At 38.3% G+C, this 19060-nt stretch overlaps 1 protein-coding gene across 50 annotated transcripts in view; it reads right to left on the reverse strand.

Moving 5' to 3' along the window:
• MAGI1 (membrane associated guanylate kinase, WW and PDZ domain containing 1) overlaps positions 1-19060 on the reverse strand; it is a 672392-nt gene that overhangs the window by 262627 nt on the left and 390705 nt on the right. For all 50 annotated transcript variants that reach the window (XM_035274562.3, XM_035274561.3, XM_078351435.1 and 47 more), the window contains exon 2: positions 730-846. In XM_035274562.3, coding sequence (XP_035130453.1) covers positions 730-846 — 117 coding nt within the window. The remainder of the gene's footprint in view (positions 1-729; positions 847-19060) is intronic.

Here is a 19060-nt window from a genome sequence, read left to right on the forward strand (position 1 = left end):
ACAGCACAGTGATACTTCACTACCACTGGGCTGCCAATTTATCCACCCATAGACAGACAGATAGACAGACAACAAGCTGCCTTTCTTTAACTCAGACACTCTGCTTTCAGTGTTCCTATGTCCTGTGTCTTGTTTTTTCAGATTTGGTGTAATCTAGTGGTCTGGAGGTTTGGGATTTTTTGATCTGTGGAAATCATTTCTTCAAACAAAATTATACATAAAATCCTGATTTATGAATCTGATAAAGTTGGCCAAAAAGGAGAACCCTGAGAAGGAAGAGAGAGCCAACTGGTCAGTCCAAAGTCCGCTGGCCTGCTCTACTCCATTAATAACAGCAATGGTTAACATTTATGGAGACTTACAGCTTTCTGTAAAATGCTTTCTGTTCCTCATCTCATTGACTCCTCATAGTAGTTCTATGAAACTAGTATCAATGACATGTCCTTCCCACTAACGTGAAAAGTGGGCCTTACAAAGTGTAGATAATTTGCCCCTCACTGCAGAGCCATGACTGAAATCCAGGCACACTATTACATTGTGCTATTGTCCCATTTTCAATTCTGATTAGCTTGAGTTAAGGAGTCACTTAGTAGGCAAGCCACCAGGTGTTCCGGAACCAGTTTTTGAGATCTCCTTTCTCCCCTAGACTTTACTTACACTTACACACACACACACACACACACACACACACACACACCAGCAGTGACATGCCAAAGCCTGGCTACTTACAAGGCACAGCATGGCGGTAAAGATTATCCCTTATGGTCTGCTGGAGCTCATGATCAGGAGACCCTTTCTGGAACCGCTGATTGAGAAAATGTCGCAGGTCCTTGTTCAGCCTTCCTCCTGCAGGAAATACATAAAATAGACATATCACATCAATAACAGGGCCTCTTGGAAAAGGAATAGCCAAGAACTGAGTGCGTGAAAGCAACAGGATGCAATTCTAGCCTGCCATGCCTGGTCACTAGGAGGATGTATTTCAGATTTTCCTCTGCAGGTGTAAAGTCAAGCAAGAACGTCATTAGATTAAATGGCACTGGCAATGCATTAATTTAGAAATCCTGGTTCATATAATACTAGAAGGCTAAAATATCAAAGAGTTTAAGGTAGCCTATTACATTTAAATATGTGCCACAGACACATGTAGAGACTATTACTAAAAGAGTAAATTGATGAAACCTTAAAGAAGACAATGCAGCAATAACTGTCAAATGATAAAATATTCTTTGACCAGGAATTCAACTAGTAGGAATTTACTCTATAGGTATACTTGTAACAGTCTGCTCAAATTTTCACGAGTATTACTATAGCTTTTTTTTTTGAAGATGAAGTTTCACTCTGTCACCTAGGCTGGAGTGCAATGGCACAATCTTGGCTCAAGGCAACCTCTGCCTCCCAGATTCAAGCGATTCTCCTGCCTCAGCCTCCCAAGTAGTTGGGATGACAGGGACCCACCACCACACACAGCTAAATTTTGTATTTTCAGTAGAGAAAAGGTTTCAGCATGTAGTCCAGGTTGGTCTCGAACTCCTGGCCTCAAGTGATTTGCTTGCCTCGGCCTCCCAAAGTGTTGGGATTACAGGCATGAGCCACTGCACCTGGCCCTACTATAGCTTTTTTTTGACAATAAATAAATGAAAACAAAAACCTGGAAACAACCAAAAGGGAGCAATGAAAGCAGTTCCTCCATATAACAACTACTCTACATCAGCTAGATTTCCATGGGTTGATATTGGGAGAAAATGTGTGGAACTGTGTATAATGTCCGATTCCTTTTCTGTAAAAATGAATTTGGAAAAGGGAATGCTGGGTATTAATAGGAGGAATCAGAAGAAAGTTTTAACACCATTTAGGAAAAAGGACTTGAGTTGGGGATAAATAAGTAGACTTCACTCTTCATCACACAGACAGAGACAGACATAGACATGGACATCTCCCTACCCCATGTTGTTTTTTAAACACTAAATGTATGTTGCTTTTGTTGTTGTTCTTAAAGCATAGTTATCTAAGTAAGTCTGTGTTTGCTTCTTTGTAATTCTCTACACTTAACAGAACAAAAGAAAAGCTAAAAATATATTATCACAAAAATGTGTCATAGAAAAGAGACACATTTTAAAAAATCATCATCGCAAATTACAGTCTACAGGATCAACAGAAGGCTTGTAGATCAACCTAACTAGCATTCTCTCTTAATGGAGAAAGATGCTTCAATGACAGCTAAAAATAACTAGGCTGCGGCTGTCTTTCCATTTTTAGACAAGATACAAATTAGGTAAGAGCATTTTTAGCCTTAGAGAAACAATGCAGCAACCCAGATATCACGGGAGTCACAAAACTCATGTCTTCAAATGATAACTTCCCCATGGTCAAAAACAGCAAATCATGAGAATGACAGTGATTGTGAAGATGATAATATCTTCTACCTAAGGGAGGAAACTACTGATCTTTAATATCATGTTCAATATAAGATTCCAGCTATACCTGCTCATTTTGAAATAGACTAATAAAACTCAATTTGAGCTATTTTATTTGACTGGTATTATATCTACTGTTTCAAGTGGCCTAAAGGAAAATATATATATTCAAGTCAAACTTAGGTCATTCAATCTTTCATCAATTATTTATTGAATGAAGACACCCACATACCACATGAACCTGACCCCACCGAGAAAAATCAGCACAAGGTTTGAACAGACAGTTCACAATGGAATATATATGACTATTAAGCATACAAAAAGATGTTAGACATCACTAGTCATTGGAGAAAAAAAATAAAATCACAATGAAATCCCACTAAGTAACAACTTGAATAACGAAAATTAAAATGACTGGCAATATCAAGTGTTGGCAAGGTTGTAGCAAAAAAGGAACTCAAATATAGTGCTTAGCAGGCATATGAAATGGTTCACCTCTTGGAAAAACAATATCTTAAAAGTCATACCTTCAATAGCCATGGGACCCAACAATTCTACTCTTACTAACACGAGAGAAATGAAAACAAGTCCACAAAAAAATCTTGTAGATGAGCCAGGTGCAGTGGCTCACGCCTGTAATCCCAGCACCTTGGGAGGCTGAGGCGAGTGGATCACATGAGGTCAGGAGTACAAGACCAGCCTGACCAACATGGAGAAACTTCTTCTAAAAATGCAAAATTAGCCAGGTGTAGCAGCACCTGCCCATAATCCCAGCTACTCTAGTGGCTGAGGCAGGAGAATCACTTGAACCCAGGAGGTGGAAGTTGCAGTGATCAGAGATCAAGCCATTGCACCCTAGCCTAGGCCACAAGAGCAAAACTCCGTCTCAAAAACAACAACAACAACTTGTAGATGAGTCTTCACAGCAACTTTACTTATAAATAGCCAAAAAACTGAAAACAACCCACATGTCCATCAAAAGGTGAATGAATAAGCAAACTGTGGTATAATCAAGCACTGGGGTGTGACACAGCAATTAAAAGAAACTACTAACAAATGCATTAATACTGATGAATCTCAAACACAGAAGGTTGAGCAAAAGAAGTCAGACACGAAAGAGAAAATATTGCATGCTTTCATTTATTTACAAAGTTTTGGGATGGACTAAAAAATTTTGGAATGGACTAATTTATAGTGAGAGAAAACAGTTTAATTGTTACAGAGAGCTGAAGATAGGTAAAAACTGGCTGCAAAGGGCATAAGGGAATAAGATCTATGGGTCTTCCCCATTGGGGGAAACACGGTGAAAGACTTCTATATGATTTCTACATATGAAGGCTTCTATACATGAGGCCTCTATACTATTGTTTTTATGCTTATTTATAATTATATTTATTTAGTACTTTCTTTTTTCTTTTTTCTACTTAAATTTTTTTTAATAATATCCCTCAAGTTCTAGGATACATGTGCAGAATGTCCAGGTTTGTTATATAGGTATACACGTGCAGTGGTTTGCTGCACTGATCAACCCGAAATCTGTAGTAGGTATTTCTCCTCATGCTATCCCTCCCCTAGTCTCCCACCTGCTGAGAAGCCCCAGTGTGTAATGTTCCTCTCCCTGGGCCCATGTGTTCTCATTGTTCAACACTCACTTATGAATGAGAATATGCGGTGTTTGGTTTTCTGTTCCTGTGTCAGTTTGCTGAGAATGATGGTTTCTAGCTGCATCCATGTCCCTGCAAAGGACATGAACTCATCCTTTTTTATGGCTGCCATAGTATTCCATGGTGTATATGTGCTACATTTTCTTTACCCAGTCTATCATTAATGGGTGTTTGGGTTGGTTCCACATCTTTGCTATTGTGAAGAGTGCTGCAACACACATACATGTACACGTGTCTTTATAGTAGAATAATTTATAATTCTTTGGGTATATGCTCAGTAATGGGATTGGTGGGTCAAGTGATATTTCTGGTTCTAGATCCTTGAGGAATTTCCACACTGTCTTCCACAGTGATATCCTGTGAATATATAATATTTTCAATATCAGTTTTTTAAAAATGGGAACACAAGGCAACATTCTGGAGGAGATATCAATATAATATTTTCTTTTTTTGAGACAGAGTCTCATTCTGTTGCCCAGGTTGGAGTGCAGTGCCACAATCTCAGCTCACTGCAACCTCTGCCTCTTAGGTTCAAGTGATTCTTGTGCCTCAGCCTCCCAAGTAGCAGGGATTACAGGCACCTTCCACCACACCCGGCTAGCTTTCATTTATAGTAGAGATGGCATTTCACCATGTTGGCCTGGCTGGTCTCAAACTCCTGGCCTCAAGTGATCTGTCCATGTCGACCTCCCAAAGTGCTGAGATTACAGGCATGAGCCACCACTCCTGGTCCCAGTATAATATTCTTGATCGAGATAGTAATAACACGGGTTTATATATTTGTCAAAATTCACAGAACTGTATGCATAAAACAAGTGTTGTATTATATGTAAGCTATACCAATAAAATTGATCTCAAAAGTTTAAAATATACATAATGATTGGATGAGTACTATGCATCAGTCAATGTTCCATTTGCATAGTTCTCAGTTTCCCTTTAGAGAGTTGAACTGAAGGAAAAAAAAGCAAATCTTGGTAGTTAAGCCAGACAGGCCTACTTCTGAATCCTGGCTCAACTGTTTATTAGCTGGTGAGTCTGAGCACAGGGCTTAATCTCTGAACCTTGCTCTTCTCATCTGTAAAAATAGAACACTGATGTAATAGTAGCTCTGTTATAAGATTGTTGTGAGGATTAAATGAAAGAGCACTCAGTGAAAGATAGAAAGTATAATTATTATGTTGTTGAATAGACAATTGTTGAGGTGAGGGGGCAAAGAAAAAAATCAGTCCAGATGTGAACTCTTACTCTTTTTAAGAAAAACCCAGGCAAACAAAATTTATTCTATTGGCTTAGAAATAGCCAGAAACAAAATATAGATCTACAGAGATTTGAATGAAAGGATATTTCTAGTGCTTCTGTATTTCTAGTGTTTATATTTTAGCACAAGTAGATTTTTATTAATCTACTTCAAGAGTGTGGACCTACATAAACTCATTAACAAATATTTAGTGTGTGCTTAACATATTCTAGGCGTTGTGCTGGAGCTGAAGTTCAGGAAATGAAATCAACTAGTAAATCACTGATATGTGATCTCTCTACCTGCTAACACTAGCCTGAGGTATAAGGCACACTAGAAGCTGACTAAAACAAACATTATCCAGCAAAATTCCCATTTGCAATGTAGGATTTTATATTTCTCCTAGGTGACAAGAGTTCTTGACATTAAAAAGACACTCACAGTTATCATTTGAGCCATGGCAAAGATGTCCATGATATCCAGAATGCTTGAGTCAAAAGCAACATTCCAAAGGAGTTTTCAGATACAATATCTCTTTATCACATATAACAAGGATTTGTACATCCTTATGGATCGTATGTGGTAACTATCAAGATAAACCAGGGGTATACAGATTGGAAGGCATTATACTCTTTTTATTTTTTGGAGGCAGAGTCACACCCTATCACCCAGGCTGGAGTGCATTGGTGTGATCATGGCTCACAGCAGCCTTGACCTTTCAGACTCAAGCAATCTTCCAGCCTCAGCCCTCCAAGTAGCTGGGACTACAGGTATGCACCACTACATCCAGCTATTTTTAAAATTTTTGCAAATACAGGTTCTCACTGTGTTGTCCAGGCTGGTCTTAAACTCCTGGGCTCAAGCAATCCTCCTGTCTCTGCCTCCCAAACTGCTGGGATTACAAGTGTGAGCCACTGTGCCCCACCTGGAAGGCATTCTTAAGTATATGCTCTTGGTTTTTACCTAAACTTACGTTCAAACTAGCCAAGGTAACTAGGGTTTATGGTCATCAAACTAAAACTCCTCTCTACTGTGGATGTGTAAAGGGTCAGGGTTTACTGTGCTGCCGGTTAATATTTACTCTGAGTTCCATGACATTTGGACTTGAAAAGCTTCAACTTTCACATTCTATTAAGAATACTGTAATTTTTGGCATCTAATCTCAAATTAATTGCCAATTACTCAAGGGACATGTCCATAAATTGTCTACTAATTGTCAAGGGCAGCGAGCCAATACAATAATAAGTTAGAAGACAGTTTGTGATAGCACCTTCACTTCCTTTGAAATTCAAGATTTCTGGTGTAAATAGAAAAGAGAACAGGTAAAAAATACAGTCATGCACTATATAGCAAAGTTCCAGTCAAAGACATATGCACCATGGGTCCCACAAGATTATAACACTATATTTTTACCATACCTTTTCTATGTTTGCATATGTTTAGATATGCAAATACTTACCATTGTGTTATAACTGCCTACAGTGTTCAGGAAAGTAACATGCTATAGAGGTTGTAGTCTAAGAGCAACAGACTATACCAGATAGCCTAGGTATGTAGCAGGCTATACCAACTAGGTTTACATAAGTGCATTCTATGATGTGTGCATGACTTAATCATCTAAGGCCACATTTCTCAGAATGTATTCCAGTCATTACTCAACATATGACTATATGTAGAACTTTTTCCAAGAAATTTTAACTGGGGAAAATGGGACTTAGACTCTCTCTTGATGTGCCATTATTTTATATTTCTGTATCTTATCTATACATCTGGAATTCTGTGTCTTTTATATTTATAGCAATATAACTCTGCTCTTTTCATCCATGAGTTTACAAAATGTTAATCATGTTTGATGGATGTAATTTTTATTTTAAATGTTGTATAATATTCAATATTAAAATAAACCAACATTTATTTCTCCTTCATAGAAAATTAAGTTATTTCCAATATAAACAATACTGCTTTAAATATTACTGTAATGCTTCCCTCCCTCAACTTCTTTTCAGCAAATGTGTGAGGGTTTCTCTCTAGATTATCTAAACCTGGAAATGGACACAGACATCTTCCATTTATCTTAGTATTTCTGAATTCATTTCCAAAATGGTAGTACCAATTTGCCTTTCCATAAATAGTTTTGGCAGTCTTGTTTTCCACACTTAGGCCACCGTTTGCTCTTGTCACTATCTTTCAAGTCCCCAAGACCACTCCTGACTGGATGAATCACTAGGAAGATTTGGAGGACTCCTTATATAGTTGCACTCAGGGCTATGGTTTATTACAGCAAAAAGAGTCAAAGCAAAATCAGCAAAGGAAAAGGTTCACAGAACAAAGTCCAGAGAAAATCAGGTGTAAGTTTCCAAGAGTCCTCTCCAAATGACATCACACAGGACATACATACATCCCCGAAGAACACATGTGAAAAGCTGCCCAATAGAGAAGCTCCTTCGACATACAGGGCCCAGCGTTTTTACTGGGAGTTGGTCATGTAAGCAGCCTCTGCCTGGCACAAACAAAAACTCCAAAATCTTGGGGGGGAAAAAAGCATAAATAATAGCATTTGGGTATACAGACTAGATATAGTGAGCCACTCTTATCAGTTATCAAAATGGAAGAAATCCCATGAAATGCAAATTCCCAGATGTCAGCCAAGGGCCACCTCAGCATTCAAACTAGCTGCCACTAACTCTTTTCTGCACATTCCAACTTTATAAATGCCCCCCAATCTACTAGATAAAATGATATCTTAACGTTATATTAATTTATAATTACTGATTACGACTGAGATTGAGCATTTATGTTTTTTAAATTGTCTTTTATGTTTTCCTTTCTGTGACTTGCTTGTTCACATTTCTTATACGTTTTTTCCTATTAGGTTATCTAGTTATTCTTGATAAAGAGATATTCTTATATATTCTGGGTAGGGTTCCTTTAGAACTTATTTATGCTATAAATTTTGCTTGTCATTATTTAAACATAAAATAATCCCCTAATATAATTGAGTGTGTCGTTTCTCCCACTTTTTCTCTCACATGCATTTTCTGCCAACTCTAACCAGAAGCATCTTTTTAAGGTGATGGATGATGAGGGGACCCTGCCTGGACTAATCTCTATCTCCAAGGATAGAGATCCGAAAAGGAATATTGCTCAGTAGGAAGAATAATCGTGGTCAAGAAACCAGGTTTCCCAAGAGAATACTTTTGAGTCTTCTTAATGTATCTATCTGTGACCAAGAAGGTAAAATGCAATTCCCTGTCTGTATTACATGTGCTCCATGTCTACATCCACATGCAGAAGGTCGAAGAATGGTATATCATTACAATTAGAATTGACACTTAAATACATTTCAAATTTTCAATGCTGAGGAGAACTTGCATAAGGATTTTAAACTAATCACACTTTCAGGTGATTTTGCTTTAGCTCACAATTTCTTCAAAGAATGATTATAGTTGTAGGAAAAGTCCATTTATTAGGGCAACAACAAATAGTTTGTACTGCAGGATAGCTATTACAGCAAAAAAAAAAAAAATCTATCAGTTCAGCACTTCAGTTTTATAAAGAATAGGATTTTTTAAACACAAATTATAAATTGAAAACATATGTGATGGATAAATTGAAAATAAATCTGACAGATACACAACAATGTAAATGCACTTAATGCTACAGAACTACACACTTAAAAAATGGAAACATGATCAAATTTATGCAACCACAATAAAAAAGCAATATGAACTAATTTCAAGACTTTAAAAATACACAAAAGTACAACAAAGAAAGTTAAAATCACCTGTGACTTCATTTATGGCATAATTAACATTTTTGTATGGTCCCCTCTGTATGCCTATGTATATATAAACATAAAGGCACACTTGTAATACACTTATATATTTGGGGAGGTTCATTCACTAATTCAACACGTACTCATTAAGTGCCTAGGCCAAATACCCTGTGAGCCCTGAGGATGCAACAATGATAATAAAGAGCCCCTGAGCAGCAGGGTACATGCCTGCTTTAGGAAGGATGAACAGAGATAACCTCCAGGCAGAGGCAGTTGTTAAGGTAAGAACTAAAGGAGGGTAAGAGGCTAGCTGGGTCTGCAAAGTGTTGGGAAAGGAATATTCCAGGCAGACTAAATGGCACGTGCAAAAGTTTTGGAAGTAGGAAGGAGGCTGGCATGTTAGAGAAATAGGATGAGGTTCAGAAAGAGGGTGGCTCAGGCTGAGGTTAAAAAGAGAAGCACTAGTGGATAAGAAAATGTGATATCTATATACCATAGAATACTACTCAGCCATAAAAAGGAACAAAATAATGTCTTTTGGAGCAACTTGGATGAAGCTGGAGGCCATTATTCTAAGTGAAGTGATGGAAAACCAAATACTCCATGTTCTCACTTATAGTGAGAGCTAAGCTCTAAGGACAGAAAGACATACAGAGTGATATAATGGACTTTAAGGATGTAGGAGGGGAGATTCAGAGGAGGGTGAGGAATAAAAGAATACACACTGGATGCAGTGTACACTGCTCGGTGACACTAAAATCTCAGCATTCACCACTAAAAAACTCATCCATGTAATCAAAAGCCACCAGTACCCCAAATACTATTAAAATTTTTAAAAAGAGAGAAAAAGAAGCAGTGGCCAGACAATTCTGTGCCTTGCAGGCCATGATAAAGAGCTTGCATTTTATTCTAAGTGTATAAGAATGCACTGACAGGATTTGAATCCTGGAGGTAGAAGACGTGGTCTAAATATCGAGGTTTCTTTTGCAGTTGTGTAGTGTGTATGCACACGCAGGGTCATGTGTAGAGGCAGGACTCAGAAGCCAGCAGAGCTGATCACACAAGTTCTGAAGTGTCCTGGACTAAGGGAGTGGCTGGGAAGAAGGGCAGGAAGGGGCAGAGAAAAGATGTAATTTAAAACTGAAACTCATAGGGTTTGGCAACATGCAATGGAGTCAAAAAGGAACCCAATGTTTGTCCTTAGCTGGTAATGAAAAACTCTGAGTGGAATACAGAGATGTATTAGGTATCTATTAAGTATAGGATGTGTGAGATCATGCCACATATGTGGATTTATATCTACATTTTCTAACAAGTAATTCCTACGTGTTTGTGATATTAGTACTCAAAAATATAGTTTTAAGGACTATATAGTATTTTATCTCTTCAATTCATCACAACCTATTTAACCTATTACCAATTAGTAGGCATATAAACTGTTTCTACTTTGATTATCCTCCTTGTACAAAATCAATCTGTATACTTCTGATGACTTTCTTGAGATCTCTCAAGTAGAAATATTGGGACAAAAAGCACAAAAATGTTTAAGGCCCTTGATATGAATTACCTCCAACAAGATCGTATTAGCTTTCCTTCATCCAGTTTTATTTTAAATGGTTCTGAAGTAGGTATGTAAATTCATTGCAATATTGTGAGTTTCATGTTAATAGACATTTGCGACCAGGCACAGTGGCTCACGCCTGTAACCCCAGCACTTCAGGAGGCCAAGGTGGTGGATGGTATGAGGTCACATGGGGTCAGCAGTCTGAGACTAGCCTGACCAACGTGGTGAAACCATGTCTCTACTAAATATACAAAAAATTAGCCTAGCATGGTGACAGGCACCTATAATCCCAGCTACTTTGGGAGGCTGAGGCAGGAGAATTGCTTGAACTCGGGAAGTGGAGGTTGCAGTGAGCCAAGATTGTGTCACTACACTCCAGCCTGGGCTACAGAGCAAGACTCCATCTCAAAAAAAAAAAAAAAAAAGACATTTGCATGTCTTCCTTTAAAACAACTATTATACATAATTCTGTAATAAAAAACTTTAAACATAAAATTTGCTGAAATTTCCTGGAAGTAAAATTACTAGATTGATGAGTATGAATATTATTTTAAAGGTTCTTGAATAAATACTCACAAGTTGCTTTACATAAAGGTTACGGCAGTTTCTACCAAATCTGGAAGTAATTCAGCATCACTCATCTGACAATTACAGTGTCAAAATGCGAAATTTTCGCCTTTTAATTATGATTTTTAAAAATTTTCCACCAATAATTTGAAAAGATGTCAACGATGTATTAAATAGACTACATAATGGTAAGACTGATCCCTTTCATTTTGAGAAATTGCTTGTAAGAAAATTAATTTGGAGAATGGTTTAGTGAGAAATAACAAATGATTGCCATAATCATATTTATTCAACTAAAAAAACAAAAACTCTCACATCTAAAAAATACACAAATTGGGAACACTCTGTGGGTCTGTTCTTTATACAATTACTTGTAACCTCCCTTCTCTAAACATTCAAGCATTGGTCTAGGTCAGGGGTCAGCAAAATATTTCCATAAAAAGCTAAGATAATAACTATTTTCCAGGCTTGATAGTGCATTTGAACTCTACCCAACTGCACAATTCTGCTTTTGTAGTGTGAAAGCAGCCATTGACAATATGTACATGAAGTTGTTTTTCAGTAAAAGTTTATTTACAGAAAAAGGCAGTAGAATTGTCCCTTGGGCCATAGTTTGCTAGATCCTGATCTAGATTTTGGTCCTGTCTCTCCAGGTAAGCAATTCTCCTTAAGTAATTTTTGGAGCAGAGTTCAAGTAACACTTGGGGTAGAGGTGGAGGGTGTTCATTGTTTCCCAGGTTACTCTAAGTCAGTGGTTCTCAAAGTATAGTCCCCTGGGACTGGCAGCAGCAGCAATACCCAGAAACTTACATGAAATAAAAATTATCAGGTTCAACCCAGACTTCATGTAATTAGAAATTCTAGGGGTGGGGGTTCAGCAATCTATATTTTAACAAGCCTTCCAGATGATTCTAATAAATGCTAAAGTTTTTAGACCAATGGTCCAAGCCCCACCAAAACCCCCTAATGGAATACGGGAAACTAGGCTCTATTTCTCACAGCAGGTTCTCATCTCTCACTAATCTCAAGTGCTGCCACCCCACTATGGAGCTGATAATATATAGACACACACCACATATGACTCCAGACAGGGAGTACCTCATCACACATGGAGAGATGGAAGCTATTCCCGTAGTGGTAAAAAGACTATTGTTCTTTTAGTTGTGTTTCTGTAAAAGTTAAAAAATAAAAATGAAAAAGAAACGTATGGTGAGTGTGATGTGAGAGAGAGGCTGTGAGACAGATTTATGTATGCTGATAAAGCTCAGGAAACTATTTACATTTAACTCCCCACATGAGCAAGCATGAAACATTTTGCTAGCACTTCAGGAAATCTGCTTTATTATTATTTTCTGCCTGCCTTCTCTGTTCTTTTCTCTTGGTGAATCTTTTTATTAGAAATTTCATCCTGCAGTGAGAAAAAAATTAAATTAAGCATGGAAGGAAAAGCAAGCTTAGGTTTAAATTCCATCATCTTGATTTTTTCATTATTTAGAGCCTTTGGTGCTTCTTGTATTTATTCCAGTTAAACTAAGATAGTGGAATGACATCTGTTCAGAAAAAAAAATGAAGGATTTATATACAGAAAGCAAAAGGACAATGTTCCCCTATTGGTAAAGTAACAGAGCTGATGTGAGCTTATGGCATGTCCTTGTAAACAGCTGCATGGCCTCACCAAAAGCTGAAATCAAGTGTCTCTACATTCAGAATGCTGAGTGAGATCTAAAGATAACATGTGTCTGTGCCCTTCAAGAACATGCTAAGTTCTTGAAAAGGTACTCTATTAGAATTCTAACTAGACCAATTAGACTCAAAAGATGACAGTGAACATTTATTAAGCATTATCAATGAGCCAGATAGCAGTACTAAGCAATAACTTTATAATCCTTACTCCCAACCACTGAGATTGCTAGTCCCATTTTACTGAAGCATAAACTGAGGCTCAGAAGTTGCCCCATCACCCAGGTAGCAAGCAACAGAGGAGATGGGACTCAAATCTGGGGAGTATGATTGTCTGTGTTCTTGACCAGAGGGTCTAGGAAAGTTTCACAATCAGAATGACTATAAAGATAAATCGGGAAGCACCAGCATAGAAAATAAAAGCAAAAAACCAACAGATATTTTTTCTGTATTCAAGTTCTTATACTTCCAAAGGTTTTTAAGACAGTTTCTGCTTCTGGGAAGTCTCCCAAAAGCATAGCTGGTGTTGTAGAAATTTGTTGATGTGATCAATGAATGTCCTTACAGAGTATGTTTCTTTCAGCAGTATATGGTTAAGAGCCCTGGATTTCAAGCAAGGCTCTTAAGTTTAGATTTAGGCTCCAAATTCACCAGCTTGCCCTGGGCATGTTGCCTCAGTTCCCTAATCTATCAGGTGGGGATAATAATAGTATTCGCCCAAAAAGGTTGTGCAGCTTCATGAGATCATGCACTAACGAAATATCTAGTATAATACATAGTAAGCTTGCAGTAAATTGTTACTTTTACCAAAGTTCAGAACAATGCAGTGTGTAAGCATGACTAAATCTGGAATTAAAAAATATATAAATAAAAACAACAAAAGATGTTTATGCCTCAGCTAAGGGAATGTTGACTATGAACTGAAACTTTGATGATATTACTGAATGAATGTTGATAAATGACAACTGCATCATGGCTTGTAGGAAAATGTCATCATTTTGTGGTAATGTTTGTTTATTTGGAGATGAAGTATCATGATATTTATACCCGAAACTCAGATAACTTGGCAAAATGGAAATAGGTGTAAATATGGACAGATGGGATGGGTATAGCAAGATGTTAATAGCTGGTGAATCTTGGTGATGGGGGCATATATTTTGTTGTTTTTTTCAACACTAGTTTGGGTTTGGAAACTTTCAAAATAAAAAAGTAAAATAAAATAATTTTTTTAGAAGTAGTTTCAGTCATAAGGACTATAAAACATTTATGTGAATCTCAATATAAAAGGATACTGTAAAACATCTATGTACATCTCCATATAAAAACTAAAGACAAACTTGCCTTCTAAACTGCCACATCAGAAAGCTGTCCAAATGGCCTTCTCAATGCCTACCATATGAAGAAACCAAAAGAGTGAAATCTGAATGGCATAGGCTTCCAGAGAACACTCAGCCAAGGCACATAAGCAAAGTTACTTTCCATGAACCAGCACCCAGGGGTAAAGCCTTGTACTCCTGGGTTTTAGGAATCTGCTGACAGGTAAGATGTTTTAAATGTTTTTACGCAAATGCAACTGAGATCCCATTGGTATTCCACAGCCTTGAACATCCATAGTAATTAACACAACTGTGCTCCTACCCTCCCAGCCTCACCCCAATTTATTCACAGATAGGAATGGATAATCTGGATTGCAAACTATATTCTAATATGATCTAAAGTCATTCATGCAACAGTTGCAGAGTTCTAGGCGCTCTGACCTACATTGAGAAATCTCATACAGAGAGCGTTACAGTATAGTATGCCACTTGAATTTCTACTGGACCGTGAGATCAGAGACCACCGTGATACAAATATCATTTGTATGGGTCTAAGAAAAGTGAGATAATTTCCCATCAACAGAACATTCTTATGTGTCTCTTCTTTGCACAGAGCCTCTCTTTAAATCGTTTCAAAGTCAGAAAGAAGAAAGTCACAAGTAATAGCCATGGACCCAGGGGCAGAGGAAGGGAGGGGAGTGAGGGAGGAGGGGGTCACCTATTTTATGTAAATGTGGTTGTGTACATGTTCTAGACTTATTTCATATGTTGCCAACCCATTAAGTTAAACATTCTTAAGCCATTAAGTTAAGATTCATCACTCTGAATGACCACAGTTCTCATTTTTCAGTAGTGTGGTATATAGTGCACTTGTTTAAAAAATATTTAGGGGAGAGAAATCTAGGCTGATCATCCGATATTTCTAATCTCCATAATTCCATAAATGACTAAAATTTTCACTCTAGTATTTTCATTCCACCTCACTGTAGTCTTCCAGCTGCTATTCAAAAGTGATTATAAATAATGGGGCTATAAAAGACACTCAGTAATTAGGACACTCACTGGCCATATGCCAACCTCAACAATGGAAGGTGATTTATATAAGACAACCCTAGCACATCTGCCATCCTGGTTTCCCCTCTGATGGGCTCACTGGTCACATATTAACATTGCCCTTAATAATAATTTTTTTTCTTGACTAGAGAGCAGACTAGCAACCCAAAGTGCTACAGCTTTTTTAAACTATGTTTATAAGGAAAAAAAGCAAACAAAAAGCCATTTTCTGTCTTGTCATTTAACATATCCAGAGAAAAGAGAGAAAGCATAGAATGAAGTAAACTGGATCAGGTCAAACTCCTGGTACTTGCCATCAAATAGGAAAGACCTCAATGAAATTCAAGTACAAAACCAAAAAACAAAAAACTTCAGACCTAGCACAAAAGGCTCCAATATACACAAGCTTAAGCCCAATGCAGGCTTCACCTGGTCTTTTTCAAAAGGAGTACCACTGTCATCTTGCGCAGGACAATTCTTTGTCATTGTAAATTTGTTCCACGAAACTCTGGACATTCAGCAACCCTGTTCTTGGCAGCTGCAAACTAAATGCATGGCATACTCCCTAGTCATTGTGACAACCTTAGTGTGACAGTCCCACCGTAGAGATGGGTAAACATATAGTAATTGAGGAGAGTTATACTTAAGTGCCCCATATCACATAGGTGGAATCTTTTCTTATTTGACTTTTAGATCAAAGAGCATATTAGAAAAAAATATATATTGCAAGCAGGTCATGGTGGCTCAAACCTATTAATCTCAGCACTTCAGGAGGCCGAGGCAGGCAGATCACTTGACCCCAGGAGTTCAAGACCAGCCTTGGCAACATGGCACAACCCTGCCTCTACAAAAAATACAAAAACGTAGCCAGGTGTGGTGGTGCATGCCTGTAGTCCCAGCTACTTGGGAAACTGAGAATCATCTGAGCCTGGGAAGTTAAGAATGCAGTGAGGCATGATGGGATCACTGCATTCTAGCCTGGGTGACAGTGAGAACCTGTCTCAAAAAAAAAAAAAAAAGTTAAAAATATTGCAAAAGGGCTTATATTGAGAGGATTACAAATTGTTAAGATTTGATATGTACATGCATATATTTCTACACATTTCTTCTAGCACAGGGCTTCTGTGTGAGAGGCAACCCGGCTTAGTGCTGGGAACACAGGTTTGAGAGGCCTTCTCTGAAAACAGTATCTAAAAACACTGCTCCATCAGTGTCTGTTCTATTGCTTTGGTTTATTGCATTCATAGCAGTTATCATTCTTTGAAATTCTTATTTATGTATTTATCTTGTTTATTGTCTGTCATCCCATCACCCCCCAAATCATGAGAGTTTCCTATGAGGACCGAGATCCTGTTAGCCTAGAATAAAGTCTCTTGGCCTATAGGAGGAGCTGGCATAGACTGTGTGACTGATCAGGTGAATGAATGAAAGATGATACTACTAATTAAAACAACACAGGCAGTGGCTGAAGCAGAACTAGGCAGATGTATGTTCCCATCCTGACTTTGCTATCTGCTGCCTCTGTGCGTTCTTGGGCAAATTACTTAATCACTCTGGGTTTCCATTTCCTCCTCAGAAAAATGGGGCTAAGAATAGCATCTACCTGACAGAGCTGTCATGAGGACTAAATAAGAATATACAATGCAATGCTCACTAATGTGAGCTACCCTTTCCTTCTTCATCTGACTTGAAAGTGACATGCTTCAAATATACCTTTCATGAAATCCTATTCTCCAAGAAGATGACAGAAAAGAATTGTTTTAAGATTCATGATGATGCCAATGTATAAAACAAATGAGTTAAACAAGCCAGCCTTTCCATATCTCCAGACTGCAAACTAATTAAAACTGGTGTGTTATCACAGATTGCTTTCACATACCCACTTCTGTTTGTACTACACGGCATGGCTGAAGGTGTGCAAGCAGAAGACAGGATTTCCTTCCTTCCTCCTACCTCGGGCCTCAAGTAGCTGTGACTACAGGAGTATGCCACAATAATCTGCTAATTTTCTTTTTTTTTTTTTGGACAGAGTCTCACTCTTTCACCTGGGTTGGAGTGTAGTGGCATGATCTTGACTCACTGTAACCTCTGCCTCTCAGGTTAAAGTGATTCTTCTGCCTCAGCCTCCTGAGTAGCTGGGACCACAGGCGTGCACCACCACACCCAGCTAATTTTTGTATTTTTAGTAGAGATGAGGTTTCACCATGTTAGCCAGGCTGGTCTTGAACTCCTGACCTCAGGTGATCCACCCACCTTGGCTTCCAAAAATGGTTCGATTACAGGCATGAGTCACCATGACCAGCCTCGGCTAATTTTCTTGACTTTTAGTAGAGACGAGGTTGCGCTATGTGGCCCAGGCTGACCGAGTTCAAGAGATTCTCTTGCCTTGGTCTCCCCAAATACTGAGTGTACAGGCATGAGCCACTGAAGGCAACCCATTATTTTCATTTGCATTGCCCTGATGACTAACAATGTTAGTCTTGTCAAGTACTAATGAAGTTTCTCTTCAAATTGTTTGTCAATGTATATTAGTTGTCTTCTTAATATTTGACTTGTAAAAGCCCCTTATATATCCTTCATATCAGTCCTTTACAAAAAGACATTTTTCAAATATTCTCTCCCAGTCTGTGGTTACCAATTTATTTTCTTAATGATGCCTTTTGATGAGTGGAAATGTTTAATGTTAAAATTAGGTCTAATTTATCTATTTGTATGGCTTTTCTTCTCTATTATTAATTCACTACAGATGAGTCAGTAAACAACATAATGAAACAGAAGAACTCTGGGCAAGGAGTCAGAGGGCCTGGATTTGAGACCTAAATCTGCACAGGTATCTAAGTTTGGGGAAGTTATTTGTGAGTGTTTATTTTATGTGTTATCTTGACTGGGCCACAGCACGTCCAGGTATCTGGTCAAACAGTATTCTGGGTGTTTCTGTGGTGGGGTTTTGGGATAAATTTAAAATTCGAATCAATGAACTGAGTAAACCAGATTGCCCTCCTTAGTGTTGGTGGGCCCCACCCAATCAGTTGAAGGCATGAATAAAAGAAAATGGCTGTCCTTCCTCCAAATAAAAGAATTACTTCCGCCGGGCAGGGTGGCTCAAGCCTGTAATCCTAGCACTTTGGGAGGCCGGGGTGGGTGGATCACGAGGTCAAGAGATCGAGACCATCCTGGTCAACATAGTGAAACCCCGTCTCTACTAAAAATACAAAAAATTAGCTGGGCATGGTGGCGCATGCCTGTAATCCCAGCTACTCAGGAGGCTGAGGCAGGAGAATTGTTGGAACCCAGGAGGCGGAGGTTGCAGTGAGCCAAGATCCCGCCATTGCACTCCAGCCTGGGTAACAGGAGTGAAACTCCATCTCAAAAAAAAAAAGAATTACTTCCATCTGACTGCTTTGAGCTGGGAATCAGTTTTTTCCTGCTTTCAGACTAGAACTGAAACATGGGCTCTTCCTGGGTTCAAGTCCACCAGCCTTCAAACCAGTAGTACCATCAGTTTCTCTGGGTCTTCAGCTTGTCATGTGCAGGTCTCGAAAGGTACCAGCCTCTATAACTGCGTGAGCCAATTCCTTCAATGAAATGTCCTTCTCTCTATATATACATCCTAGTAGTTCTGTTTCTCTAAGGAACCCTGACTAATACATCATCTACCTTCTTTAGCTCCAATACAGCATGAAGCATTCTACTCAATTCTTAATGAACATTGCTGGAATGTCTAACACATTGGCTCTAATTCACATATCTATAAATGAATAAGTTGGATTCAACAACCCCAGAGGCC

The sequence above is a fragment of the Callithrix jacchus genome, chromosome 15, assembly GCF_049354715.1.
Source record: "Callithrix jacchus isolate 240 chromosome 15, calJac240_pri, whole genome shotgun sequence".
Lineage (NCBI taxonomy): Eukaryota > Metazoa > Chordata > Mammalia > Primates > Cebidae > Callithrix > Callithrix jacchus.